Source organism: Lepus europaeus, chromosome 7 (genome assembly GCF_033115175.1).
Source record: "Lepus europaeus isolate LE1 chromosome 7, mLepTim1.pri, whole genome shotgun sequence".
Classification (NCBI taxonomy): domain Eukaryota; kingdom Metazoa; phylum Chordata; class Mammalia; order Lagomorpha; family Leporidae; genus Lepus; species Lepus europaeus.
Genome location: NC_084833.1, coordinates 8563126 through 8576436, shown reverse-complemented (window position 1 = coordinate 8576436; position 13311 = coordinate 8563126). Strand labels below are relative to the sequence as shown.

At 47.0% G+C, this 13311-nt stretch overlaps 1 protein-coding gene across 2 annotated transcripts; it reads right to left on the bottom strand.

Annotated features, from left to right (window-relative positions):
* Positions 1–3257: 3257 nt before the first annotated feature.
* HNRNPUL2 (heterogeneous nuclear ribonucleoprotein U like 2) lies at positions 3258–13099 on the bottom strand. 2 transcript variants are annotated; one of them, XM_062195982.1, is made up of 14 exons: positions 12458–13099; positions 10338–10473; positions 9989–10065; positions 9657–9796; positions 8959–9049; positions 8750–8862; positions 8279–8542; positions 7982–8104; positions 7506–7634; positions 6803–6971; positions 5042–5242; positions 3941–4014; positions 3577–3684; positions 3258–3456 (listed from the first exon to the last, which is right to left on the bottom strand). In XM_062195982.1, exons 1-14 carry the CDS (start codon positions 13059–13061, stop codon positions 3376–3378), a joined length of 2310 nt encoding a protein of 769 aa, XP_062051966.1. In that variant the 5' UTR covers positions 13062–13099; the 3' UTR covers positions 3258–3375. The 2 variants fall into 2 exon arrangements, with proteins under 2 accessions (XP_062051966.1, XP_062051967.1); XM_062195983.1 differs by lacking the exons at positions 3258–3456; positions 3941–4014 and having other exon boundaries at positions 3591–3684.
* Between the last annotated feature and the right edge of the window lie 212 nt (positions 13100–13311).

Here is a 13311-nt window from a genome sequence, read left to right as displayed (position 1 = left end):
AAGTGCTCAATAAATGGTAATAACCGTGATATTAAACTTTTTTTTTTCAGTCTCTGCTCAATTTTTTTTTGCAATTTGCATACCTATCTGATGAGGGGTGATAATGCTGCAGCTCTGGGTGGAGTGGTTGGGGAAAGACAGGACTTAGAGGTTACTAGCTACAAGGCATGAGCTAGAACTATTAAAAAATCTTGTGGGACCTGTCACTTGAGTGTGGTTATCTGTGTCAATGCCATAACCCCTGAGAACATTAGATGCCGTGAGCACATGGCCCTGACCATTCATTAGAAATTGCAATTAGCATCACTTCAGTGGTAGTAATGCAAGAGTGCTTTTGTTAGTTACCTCTCATTCTTCAAATTAGAAAATAACAGTAATCAAATCAAGCATCTGCTGAATGAGTGGGCTTTTCTTTGGAAGTGAGTGAATAAACTTAATAGGCTTCATAAATGGAGCCTTACCTTTCAGTAAAGGCCAAATACAGGAGGTCACGAGTTACAATTTGATTTCTTCTATACCAGTAACTGAAGCTCAGCCTAAGCCAGCACTAAATGGACCAGGTCCCCTCCTACCCCCCCAGGGGAGATCACAGCTGGCTCCCAAGTGAAGGCAGGGTAGAAAAAGAGCAGCCCTACAAGAGGAAAGCCTCCATGACTGGCCCCAGTGCACCTTGAGAAAGCAGCATTAAAAATACAAAAATAAGACAGCCCAATGACACACTCCACCCCAGACAGTGCAGCCACAGGAGAGAGGGTGGATTCGATCCAAATGGTTATTTATTCTAAAACTGGAAGCTAAGGTGCCTACATTTTTGCCAGAATGTTGTAATGAGAACAGGGGAGGAAAAAGTTACATATGTAAACAATGACACAATTACATTTTTTTAAAATGGTAAAACCCTTTTTTACTGGCCACTTCCAAAAATGCATTACAGGTTGTGCAAAAACATTTACAGGCTCCATGTGGTGTTTTTCTCACAAGCTTTTCCATCTATATAACAACTACAACAGACGTCTGATAAAACACTAAACAAGTCTTCTACGTAAAACAAGGCTAGGGATCCCTCCTGTTGCCATAATCCACATTTACCCCCTTAACATTGTTTTTTTCATAATAAAAAAGGACAGACAGAAACAAAACCCAGACATCTACTGTTGTTGCCAGTGCTCTTAGACTGAACCAAGGATGTGGCAGTTCCACCCTTCACCCACCTAGAACTTTTTAAGGATGACTTTCTAGTGTCAAAACCAATAGCAATTACCTCCCCTAAGCCCCCTCCCCCAAATCCCCAAGCAGTTTTAAGGTTTGACCCCTGACCGAGGGCCCTAGCACCTCCTGGTCAGATCCATGTCAGACTCCCAGAAGATGCTATTCACTGAGGGGGGCGGGGGGGGGCGCGGGGGGCGGCGCTTTGTACCTGAAAAGGCACCGCAGCCTGCGCCTCAGGAAATTCAAACTTCTACAACATAATCTTGTCCTAAGGGAATTTCTTTAGGCTCCAGTTTTTACCTCCTTGCCCAGATGCTATGAGCAAAGTTTTCTCAAACTCCCTTAACAAAGTTAGTGGGTTACAGAAAAGTTCATGCAATCACTTCACCCACTGCCACACACAAACCCATCTGGTGGCACCCCAAGGAAGCAGGGGCCAAGGGAAGGACATTATGAGCAAGCAAACTCGTCTACCAGGCCCCTGTTGCAGCCTCGGGGTTAGATACTTGAGCAAGGGTGTCCTGACAGACAGCGACAACCACAGGGCCAGAACAAGGGTCTGCACACCTAGAGAAGGGCTGCATGGAAGTAACAGTGGGACAGGAAGATCAAAACTCAGCACAGATTCTTCAACAGAGAGCTGCCCAGGTGAGGAAATGGAAGTGAAGCATCTTCTAGTGGCACAGCCCAGGGTTTTCTCTCTGGGAAGTGCTACAGTATGTGGTGTCTGCAGAGTAAGCTCTTGGCTGACACAACGCTGAGCAAGAAAATGAATTAGAACTGAAGCTAAATACTTGAAAAAGCATTCCCATAGCCCACCCATATTCTTGAACCCAGCAACCTGCAACTGTCAAGAACTGGGAGGGTGTTGGTAAAGTTACAAACAAAACTCCCCCAACTGAAGTCTCCTGGCTGGAGGCCTCTCTGGGGACACATAGGGAAAACACCCCACGAGTCCTGTTTCAAGTTGGGAAGAGGTGCGCTCCCTTCCACTCACGCATGTGCACATTCACACCCTCTAACCACGCCTCAGCAGCTTGCTGAGCTGCTGCCCCACCCCCCTTTTCTATTCACTGTCTACCTGTATATCAAAAAAACCAGCAGGGCGTGAACCCTCCACACTGTATAAAATAGTTGCTATTCTCAGCACCTGGGCCTGGGAGCCCACACCACAGGATTCACCTATATACATATCCTGCTGCAGTGAGAAGAATCCTGCCGCGTTACTGTGAGCTGAAACCCTGAGAAACCTTTTTCTCTCGCACTGTAAGAGGACAGACGCTTAACAGATGGTTTCAGAGACCTCCTGCCTCTCAGCCTTGGAAGACAGAGACCAGACACTGGGAAATCACCACCTTCAGGCTGAGGGCTGCGATCTCATTCTGCCCGAGATTTGATGGGACTTCATTAAAGGGCACGTAGAGGGGCAGGCTATTCTGTTCTGCAGTCGAGAACAGTCCCCACGCTGCCGTGGCCTGGGAACCCTATAGAATAGAACCACTTGCTGGCGGTCTCCATGCCTTGGCCAAATGGCATGAAGTCACAGCCAAGTGGAGATTGGGACACTCTGGCCTCCCAGCCCACCAGACCAGATATCCCAAGAGGGAAAGGTCGGTAAAGAAAATACAAACGGTTAGTTGGTGCAAGTGATTGATAAGAGCCAATAGTTTATTTTCACTGCCCTGGTCACAAGCTCTCCCTCTGTCCCCACTCCTGCCTGCTCCTACCTGCTAGGAGAGAACCCTCACACCATTTCCCCATCCGCCCCACTCTCCCTTACTTGGCTGCCAGTTCAGCTGCCTTGGTATGTCAGAAGGGTGACATTTTCAGTTCTTTTCCTGTCCAACTGCAGGGTATAGAACAGGCAGCCCTAAGTGCTGCTTTCTGCGCAAATGTTTTTTGATTACAAATATCTACCTAGGTTTGAAATGTTTTATAGAATAAGACAATATTCTTTTCAACAAACTTTAAAAAAAATGTACAGTTTTGTGGTTTGTTTCCACCCCCCCTCCCCCACCCCTGCTTGCGCACCCTCCCCCCCACCACCCCGCCCTGGCAGCTCAGCCCCACCCCGACAGCCCCTGTTTTCCTTGGTTGTGTTTTGGGGGGTGCCTGGCACCCCCAGAGATTCAGCGTTGTGGCTGACAGGCGTCAACGGCAGGGGCTTCACCGATACCCTTGGTAACCGTAGTAGTTCCTGTAGTATCGGTCTCTGTCCTGGGGGTGGTGGTAGTAGTAATTCTGCCACTAGAAGAGAGGGAAAACCTCATCACTTGAAGCCGGCGCCGGCTGAGGAAGAAGCAGCAGGACACTCACCCTTTGCTCCTGCCTCCCTTCACCCTCCACCTAGCCCAAGCAGATACTCACATCTCGATTGTATTGTCTGTAATAGTCTCTGTATCTGTTGTACTCATAATCTCGCCCGTAGAATCGATCATAGTCTCCCCTGTATCGATCATAGAAATTACGGTAACCCTGAGAAATGAAAAAAATAGAGTGAAGATTTAGGAGTCTGCAGAACGACCCACTGTTAGCCCCTCTTAAATGAGACATATCTTAACTTGATATTATATAAACAAGGTCAATTTTCCCAGAATCAATTCTTCCAGACCAAATTAAATGGGCAAAACCCTAAGCCCTGAGAAAACAGCCCAAACCCCTCTGCTCCCCCAAGCCAATAGGAATGGCTATCACGGCCCAGAGGGAGGAGCAGAAGGAGAGCTGCACTCACCCCTCTGTTTCCAGACTGCCCCCAGTACTGCTGCCCGTAGGCCCGGTTGTCGTAGCCTCGGCGCTGCCCGCCCACTGGAAGAGAAATGGAGAGCGCGCTCAGACAGCTGGCATGGGGTCCTGGCTCCCCTTGAGTGGAAATTGAAAGGCTGGAGCCAAAGGCAATTCTGGGGGAACAGGAGGCCTGCTTTGGCCAGGCTCACACAATCTTAATTAAAGCACTAGCCAGGACCTTTTAAAAAGTCTGAGGGGGGAGGGCAGAGGAATAGAAACACGAGAAAACCAAGCCACCTTGCTTTTGAAGCTCCCCAATTCCTGCAAAACATTTAGGATGGCAAGAGGATACATGGCAGAGTTAGAAACATGAATAAAAACTGCCATTCATAGAATCACATTCTTTCGGCCCTGGAAGGGATCTCAGATATCATATAGCCCAGACCTGTGCTATTACACACAAAAAAAAACAAAGTCTGCACAAATAAGCTCCTGGAGGGCAGGAACTACTGGCATTCCAATGCCTGGTGCAAAAGTTCTGTGACTCAGTTACACACACACACATACACACACACATTTTTAAAGGCAGTGAATGCACTCTTGAGGGTTTAAATGACAAACTAGACATTTAAGGGAAAATTAATTTTACTAATAGCCTAACTTGATTTGTAAACCGCCCTCCTCCCCCACCAATTACTAAGCAATGCATTCACTTCTTGCTCTTATACCATAAGACTGATCTAAACAATGCAGCAAGAAAACTGAAGATTAGAATTCAACTGCACTGTACAAAATCTTTCAGACAGCCTAGAATAGTGAAGCAGGGAATCTGTATGTTGGAAATGAAAACTAGATGCATGAGAACGCACAGCAGCGCTTTTCAAGGAAACAAATACTTGAGTTGAAAAGTAACTACCTTTTTGGTTGCAGGGTTACAGAAAAAGCACAAGAAGCCAGGGTGAAGGACACAGGGAGAACAAGCTCCACAAAGGCACTTCCTTATCTTGAGTGTCGTGACTCAGTTTCCTTGGCCTTCCCTGGAGGGTCTTGCTGTACTCAGCACAAAGAACGGACTGAGGCTGGGGGCTGGCAAGTCCCCAGGACTCACCATAGCCTTGGCCTCGGCTTCGGTTCTGCCGGTTACGCTTGTTTCGGTTGTTTCTGCGGTTCGTCCGCTTCTCAGAGGGGGGCAGCAGCTTCCTCGCCTCCTCCTTGTACTTAGTGACAATGGGCTGAGCTTCTTCCTTCTCCAGCTCCCCGTATGTCACCTCATCCATATAGTCGCATTTTTCAGGCAGAGAGAAGTTGGCTAGAAGAGTAAGAGAGAAGCTTGTGGGCCTGAAAAGTGCATAGATGGTAAGACTCATTATGAAGACTCTACTAGAGGAAGCAGATTTTTTTCAAGCCTCTCCTACTAATGGCACCAGCTCACACCCGCTCACACTGAATTCATCCCATTCATTTCCTCTACACTGTTTCCCTTAGGTTGTTATAGCCCTAGGCAAAGGACTATCAGAAAACTGTGGATCTCAAGTGATCAGAATAAATTAGGAGTGTACAGGGTTGTTGCTTCTTATCAGGACAGAAGGAGCAGAGGCTAAAAGTAACTGAGAAAGTTCTGGTGTTGGTTAGATAAGACCTATCCAAGCCTAAAGGCATCCACCCATGGATACAAGAACAGAAAATAATGCAGGGGCTCTAACTGACCACCTGTAATAAACCAGCCAGCATTTGCCAGCCTGTGACACTCAGTCAGAGGCTGAGCCCCAGAAGAATTCAGTTCAGTGAGGCTCTCATTTTTTTTAACTTTACAGATTTATTTATTTGAAAGGCAGAATTATACAAAAAGAGGAAAAGGGAGAGATAGCTCCACCAGCTGGTTCACTCCCCAAATGGCCACAATGGCCGAGGCTCGACTAGGCCAAAGCCAGGAGCCCAGGTACTTGGGTCATCTTCTGCTGTTTTCCAGGCACATTAGCAGGGAGCTGGATGAAAAATGGAGCAGCTGGGACTCAAAGCAGCGCTCACATGGAATACCAGTGTCACAGGCAGAAGCTTAAGGCATTGCACAACAATGCTGGCCCCTCTCATGAATTGTAAAGGAATCCAGTTAGCCCTCCATTTCATAAAACTGAATAAAATACTTATGGACTGGCATAGTTCATCCTGAATACACTAGAGGACCCTGTTCACTGAGGTGTAAACCAGTTCCCCTGCATGGGGACTGTCAGAATTCAAGGAGCTGCCAGATGCCAGGGGAAGAGGGATGCCGCTAGTTAAAGGCAGCAAAGGGAAAAATCACCCTCTTAAGGGAATAGTAGGGAGAAAAGAGCAATCAAAATAGTTAATTCTGTCTTGTGTGTGCTTTGTTGTCTAATGCTTTTGCACTGCATTAAAGATTTCAAATATCAGAAATCAAGATACACCAAGATCATTCACTCCAAGCACAGCATTTTAATACGAGTTACAGTTATCTCTTCTTACGTGGACTCTTCGCTCAATTCCACAAAGGCTGAGCTTCATCTCACACACTGCAACCTTCCTATATGTCTACAACAGTGCTAGATAAATAAGACTCACCATAAATACTTGCTTAATGAATTATTCACTCAAGAGAGCCCCTCCTTTAAGTTTTAACTATCCTGTGGTCTGTCGATTTCCCTTTCTGTATCTTATCCGTAACAAGTCAAGGAGTTATTGCTTCTTGGCTCGCTCTGCTCACTCATTTATCTCTAAGTGCACACACCCATTAAAATGCTCTTCAAATTTACACTTTATGTGGGGAGATCTGCTCCAGATGCAAAGAGCCACCCTGGTCAGTGCGCACTGCCCAGGAACAAGATTCCTAACTTGTAGCATTTCAGCCCACCTTTCATCTCCAGCATTATAGACTCAGGCACATCATCTCCTTCCACCTCCTTTCTCAACTCCAGCCTCTTCTTCCAATCTTCCTCATTAGGGACAACCACCACCACTTTCCGTGAGAAGGTCTTGAACAGCAATAGTTTCCGCCGTTGGCCAGAGTTGTACACATTACACTAGAAACAGGAGGAAAGACAAATGTTTACAATTAGAAATTACCAAATTAAACCAAAATAATACTTTTAGAATCAGGGCACCAGATTAGTGGCTGATAAACATGATCGCCTTTAATATTTCAAACTCTACATAAGTATTATCCTATCTTGCACACCAGGAAAACAGAGGTTCAGAGAGGCTCAACGACTTGGCCGAAGATCACAAACCTATTAAGTAGTAGAGCCAAGAATCCAAAGACGTTCCAACTCTCCTTCCATTGCCACTGCTACATGTTCTATTATCTAGGTCCTCCTACTCTCAGGTAAAAACACTGATGAGGGGGACCTCTGTAATGCTTGAAAGACGTTACAACCATAACATACAACCTGATAGTAATAATGAGGTGACCAAATTCTGTTCCTTTTCAGTTCTTCTCCACATATGCACTCAACCTCTGACTCTAAGCAATTTTTTTTTTTTATTAAATGGATGTTAAAAAATTTATCTCTTAGCCTTCTATAAAATCAGGTTCCATTTGAATGTTTGAACAGTACCTGATCAAGAATGAAGTTCCTCTTTGTCCGGGAAGCAATCTGGACCAGCTTACTAAGGCACTGGGAAGCTTGCTGAACTAAAAGATCTCGGCTTTTGGGGTCCATTTCTGGCTCCTCGGGCCCCTTCATCTGATGAGTTTGAAAACAGAATAACACAAGGAGTTATGCACGAAGTTAAAGCCCAAGAGTCACTGCCACCTTTTTAAATGCCAAATCTATCACATCAATTCACCCCTAGTCCTCAGAGCTATAAATGTTCATTTCCTGCAACAGCCATTTCTAGTATCAACCTGAATATTTGACTTCATCTGCACAGCAGAGAAAAAAAAAACCCTCCTCAACAGAGAAAAATTGACTTCTCTATTCAGGGAACCTCGTTTTCAGACACTTAAAAGACTAACTCTTTACTGAGAATAGCTTCTAGGTATTTCTTGTACTACCAAATACTACTATGGACTCTCCCCATTGCAACTCACCCTCATCTGATTGAGCACAGTCTCAGCTCCCAGGACATTGTATCTTTTCTCAGGATTTTCTTTTGCGTATTTCAGTGCCCATTGGGTCTTTCCAGAGCCAGGAAGTCCCACCATCAGAATCACCTGCAGGACAGAGAGTGAAATGAAAAGTAGGTAAGAGTCATGCTTATAAAGCCCAATTGAAGAACATTCTCCCTGGCCCCGATCAGTAACTCTTTTGAGAAGTGACCTAGTAGAGCACACTAGCACGCCCATCCACTACTCCAAAACATGAAACCCACATGCTGTTTGGCATACCTCACACTCCTCTATGGTCTTGGGAGGGACTGCAGTGCGTACACGCTCCTCAACAGGCACAGCGTGGATGAACACAAACTCTGCTGGTGGTGGGAAGAAAGGCTCCTCCTTCTGACCAAAATTTAATTCTACAACACAATTTTTGCAGAGGACATGGGGTAGAAGGGCCCGGTCTGCCAGGGACTCCTTGCTGATCCGGAATGCCACACCAAGGTCTTCTCCATTCTTGGAGAAGGAAAGTTCTATTTCCTCAGTCTCAAAGTTCTACAATGACAAAAGACAAGAGCACTTATGGGATAATGGAGTTGAAGGTTGAGTAAACTTTACAATTTTATCATTTGATTTTACTCAGACTGCTGTACAATACAACATAAAATGCACAGTGGATAGCGTTGATTTGAAACAAAACTGAATTCCCACTGCCTTCCATCTACTTCGTGCTATGGATCCACAACTCTCAGGAGCACTTACAGCAAAGCAGCCAATGACATCATTTTCCCCAAAAGTCTGGCCAAATTCCTCAAACTGTCCATTCTCTGCCTTGAGTCCTCGTCCATCAAAACCGTAAGAAAATTCATCTTCACCTAGAATAGTTAACAAATTGATTAATTAAATGCAAACTTCTCATAAAGTAAGACATGGTAGCATACACAAATAAAGCAATTAAAAATAATTTTTACCAAGCTGTGGACGGGAAAAATCAACAGACCACCCAACTCGAAGGAGAGAAACCTCTGTGCAGCCTTCTTTCATTGGGAGATTCTGGGTCACCTGGCCAAGTCAGAAAAGGAACTCTTAAATACTCTGTCCAACTCAGGAGCAAAAACTAACTTAGAAAAATAATAACTTTTAAGCAACAATCAAAACTCAACACTGGGATAACAGCCATCACTGAACTTAAACCAGTGAGGGTCAATCTTGGTTCCTGGAGCAAAGGTTATTGTTGAATTGTGATATCTTTTTCTGTACTAATAAAATACTGATGACCAGGAATCCAGCACATAATTTAAAATAAAAATAACGATCTGGGGTCGGCAATTGATCTTGTGGTGTAGCAGGTCAAGTCGCTGCATATAGTGCCGGCATCCCATATGGGTCCAGCTTGAGTCCCGGCTACTCTACTTCAATCCAGCTCCCTGTTAATATACCTAGAAAAGCAGCAGAAGATGGCTCAAGTATCTCAGAGATATGGGAGACCTGGAAGAAGCTCCCAGCTTTGGCTTGGCCCAACCAAGCCCTAGTCACTGTGGCCATTTGGGGAGTGACAGTGTCTGGAAGATCTCTCCCCCTCTCCCCGCCTCTCTGTAACTCTGCCTTTCAAATAAATAACACATAAAAACAAGAAAAAAGTAAATGAATGGTCTTAATGAGCTACTACCTTGGCCTCAAAGCAGACTTTTCCCTTTGTTACTCCATAGGTACTCCTTGCCCCAGACCAAAGGGTGGGGAACTTTTCTGAGAAAAGTGGCTGCCCTCCATAGCGGTCTTTGCTTACTTGGAAATGGAGATCCGAGGTATCTGTTAAGAAAGATGCAATAAGGTTACAATAATACCCAAAACTTGGAAACGACAGAGGTAGCACAAGTATACCCAGCTGTCAACAATGAATACAAAGTCTCCTAGAATTTGCAGGTCCTGAAGTTTTAAACTCTAACACCACTTCACCACAACACCACTTGTGATTAAAAAACCAGTCTGCCTTATACATACACGTGTCCAGGTTCACAACAGTTTGATCCTCCTCCTCATCTTTTGCCTCTTCTTCAGGGGGTGGTGGAGACTTTGAGCTACACACATAGGAAAGAAGAGCAAACACAATGTAACGAAAGCCCTCTTCTTTGATAAGTGTCTTCATGACATTATGTCCATTTTAAACTATCAGTGAATATCAAATCCCAGCAGACAGCTTCTTTCAACAAATGAGAAAGGGCAACAGGAGCTTTTGTGGTAGATTTCATCTAAAGCTTATGCACCCCTCCTTCCAGACTCTCCAATCAATACCAGATATACCAAAATCAGAGCAGACACTCCCTTTAAGAAAAGGGACTGTTTCCCTCACCGGCTGTGGTAAGCCTCCTCTCGGAATTCATAGTAAGCTCGGCCATGTTCATCCTTCTCATCCCGCTGTCTCTTTACCCCCCGCCGCTCACCATCTGAGCCTGCTGGTTTTGACTTTTCACTATCTTGTTCATCTCCTACAAAAAGGAGGGAAAGAAAATCAGCAGTTTTTATACTGGAGTGTAGAACAAGCTCAGAACCAACAGAAACTAAAGGGAAACCTGAGTTTCTTTCTAATCAAAATAGCCACATTAGCCCCACTGCATCCACAGCACATTTTACTTCCCAAGATCACCTTCCTGTCACTGGCTAGGATTTTATTGGGGTGGGGTGGGAGGGGGTAAGAGGATAGCACGGGCTAATTAGTCAGCAGTAGATAAAAATTGGACAATTTTTACATTCTAAATTTACCTGATTAAATCAGGTCAAGCTTGCAAGAATGTTGTGACATTAAAAAAAAAAAAAAAAACTTCATAGGTTAACTTAATTTCAATCTTTGTCAGATTGAAATTGTCCAAAGATTTAAAGCAGGCCATTACAGCTTCAAGGTGAAGAAGCCACAAATTTTTCCTAAGTTTATCCTGCACTAAAATGCACAGCCTGTATATATGCATCAACATTGTGTATCAAGTTATCTTACTATACCCCATAAATATATACACACATTATGTGCCAAAGAAATGTAAAAAAGTACAGCCATCCATGCTTTACTTATACAGCCAAGGGACTCAAGTGCATGATACACAACTGTTTTACAAAACCGCAACAAACCAGTTAAGTCACAAGAGACCCATAAATAACACTGCATCTTTACTGCACGTAATTTGGGGCAGAAAGGTGTTGTCATATATTTAGTAACTGTTCACAAGAAAAAATCTTGGAGTTTTTCTTTAGGCTTTTATATTTTTGCAACACTAAGAAGGTTGTAAATAATAACTTCTTTAAAGCAGTCCTTTATCCCCAACGTTTTTTATATCTTTTATTTGAATTATACATTAAAGCAAAGGTTATGTAATGGGATTTTTGTTCCAAGACATAGGACAAAAAAATACGCAAGTTGCCTATGACTATTGTAAACCACTTCCAATTATGTCACTTTACCCAATAGTGTCCCAAAACATGTACTATAAAAAGAATGAAAGCAATCCAATTTATAGTAAGACTGGGAAGTAGCTGGAGATTTCCTCCCTACTCTGACAGGTATTGTTATGATCAGCTCCAACCATCCAATCACTTCCAGAGAAAAGAGAAAGGTCACCAGCTCCCTGGGGCAGTTCCACACATTTTCTTCCACAAGGTTACCCAATGCATCCGCCAGGATCCCAATCATTTCAATTCAGGGAGTCAGGAGCCCAACATGTAGGCTCGTACAAGTATACAGCAAATCTACAAATATGCCCATCCACAGACTTAGTGGAAAGATTAAAATGTAATCCTAAGAATACAGGAGAAGTACAAGCCCAAACCAAATTAACTTATTTTAAATGCGCCACATTAAAACTTTCTTCACTAGTTAACTATTAAACCCAACACACTCACACCAGAGGCTGCCCCCTTACTTCTGGAGCAGGACCAAGGCTAGATTTCCAGTTCTCCGGAAACCTACAAGCTTTAGTAATGGGTTTTGACAGAGCGGACTCTGACGGATTCAGTTTACTGCTTCGTGTTTTTATGCTGAAAAAGCCGTCAGGTAGCCCAGCGACCTAAAGCTCTAACTTTCGGTGTGGCTGTGTAATTCCCAACTCCTCAGCTCCCTCTCAGCTTCAAACGAAACACAAAACAAAGGGGAGGCGATGAGTAGCAGGCGGGAGGGCGCTCCACAGGTAGCACGCGAGCAGTCAGCATGCGAAACCGCTCACTCCCATCCACCACCTCCAAGGAACCAAGCTAGGCGGACAACCTCCCTCCCGCCAAGAACAAGGCCACCAGAGGCGGCCGCGCCTCCCAGAGAGGCAGGCAGAGGATGGGAGCACCTGCCCCGGGGAGTCCCACCAAATACCGAACGGCATCTCGCGCTACCGGGCGAGTGGACACAAGGGACCGAACCCCGCGGCGCAGGACGGGCGCCGGACCGGGGCGCCCCCGGCAGCCTGGAGCCCGGCTCCGTCGCCAGCTCCTCACCCTGTTCTTCTGCGGCCTTGTCACCCGGCGCCTCGGATCCCGGCGTCTCGTCCCCGCTCCGCTCCTCGGGCTCCTCTTCCTCCCCTTTGCCGGCGCCCTGCTCTTCGCCACCGTTTACCCCACCTGACCCGGCCGTGGCCTCCGCTGGCTTTTCGGGAGCATCGGGCTCGGCCTCGGCTTCGGGCTGGGCCTCGGCCTCGGGCTGGGCCGCGGGCTCGGGCTCGGGCTCGGCCCCGGCCTCGGCCTCCATGGCTGCCGCCTCCGGAGGCTCTGGCGGCGGCTGCGCGGCCTGGCCCGAGGCCTGGGCAGGGGGTGGCTCTTCGTCCTCGTCCTCAAGCAGCGCCTCCTCGTCCTCCTCCTCCTCCTCTTCGTCCTCCTCCTCGTCCCCGCCCGGGCCGCCGCCCGACGCGGCCACAGGCCGAGGCTCCGCCTTGCAGGCCCCGCCGGGCCCGGCCCCGCCGCCGCCGGCCTCGTCCTCCAGCATCTCGGCGTCCAGCGCCTCCTGCAGCCGCTGCGCCAGATCCACCTTGAGGCCGCGCGAGTCCAGGCCCCGCCGCTGCAGCTCCGACCGCAGCTCGGTCACTTTCAGCCGCTTCACCTCCATCGCCGCCGCCGCCTCCTCCGCCTCCCGCCGCCTCCTCCCCTGCGAACCGTCGACCGAGCCCGACCGCGCAGGCGCCGCCGCCGCCGCCGCCCGCCTCCGCCTCACGCGCCAGCCCTGAGCCCGCGCGAGCGCACGCACGCACGCAGACAGCGCAGGCCGCGCGCGGTCCCCGCTGCGTAGCTGGTGTCGCCTTCCTCCTCCCCTCCCCCGCCTCGCCTCCCACGAGCCCAAAACAACGCAACGGGGAGCG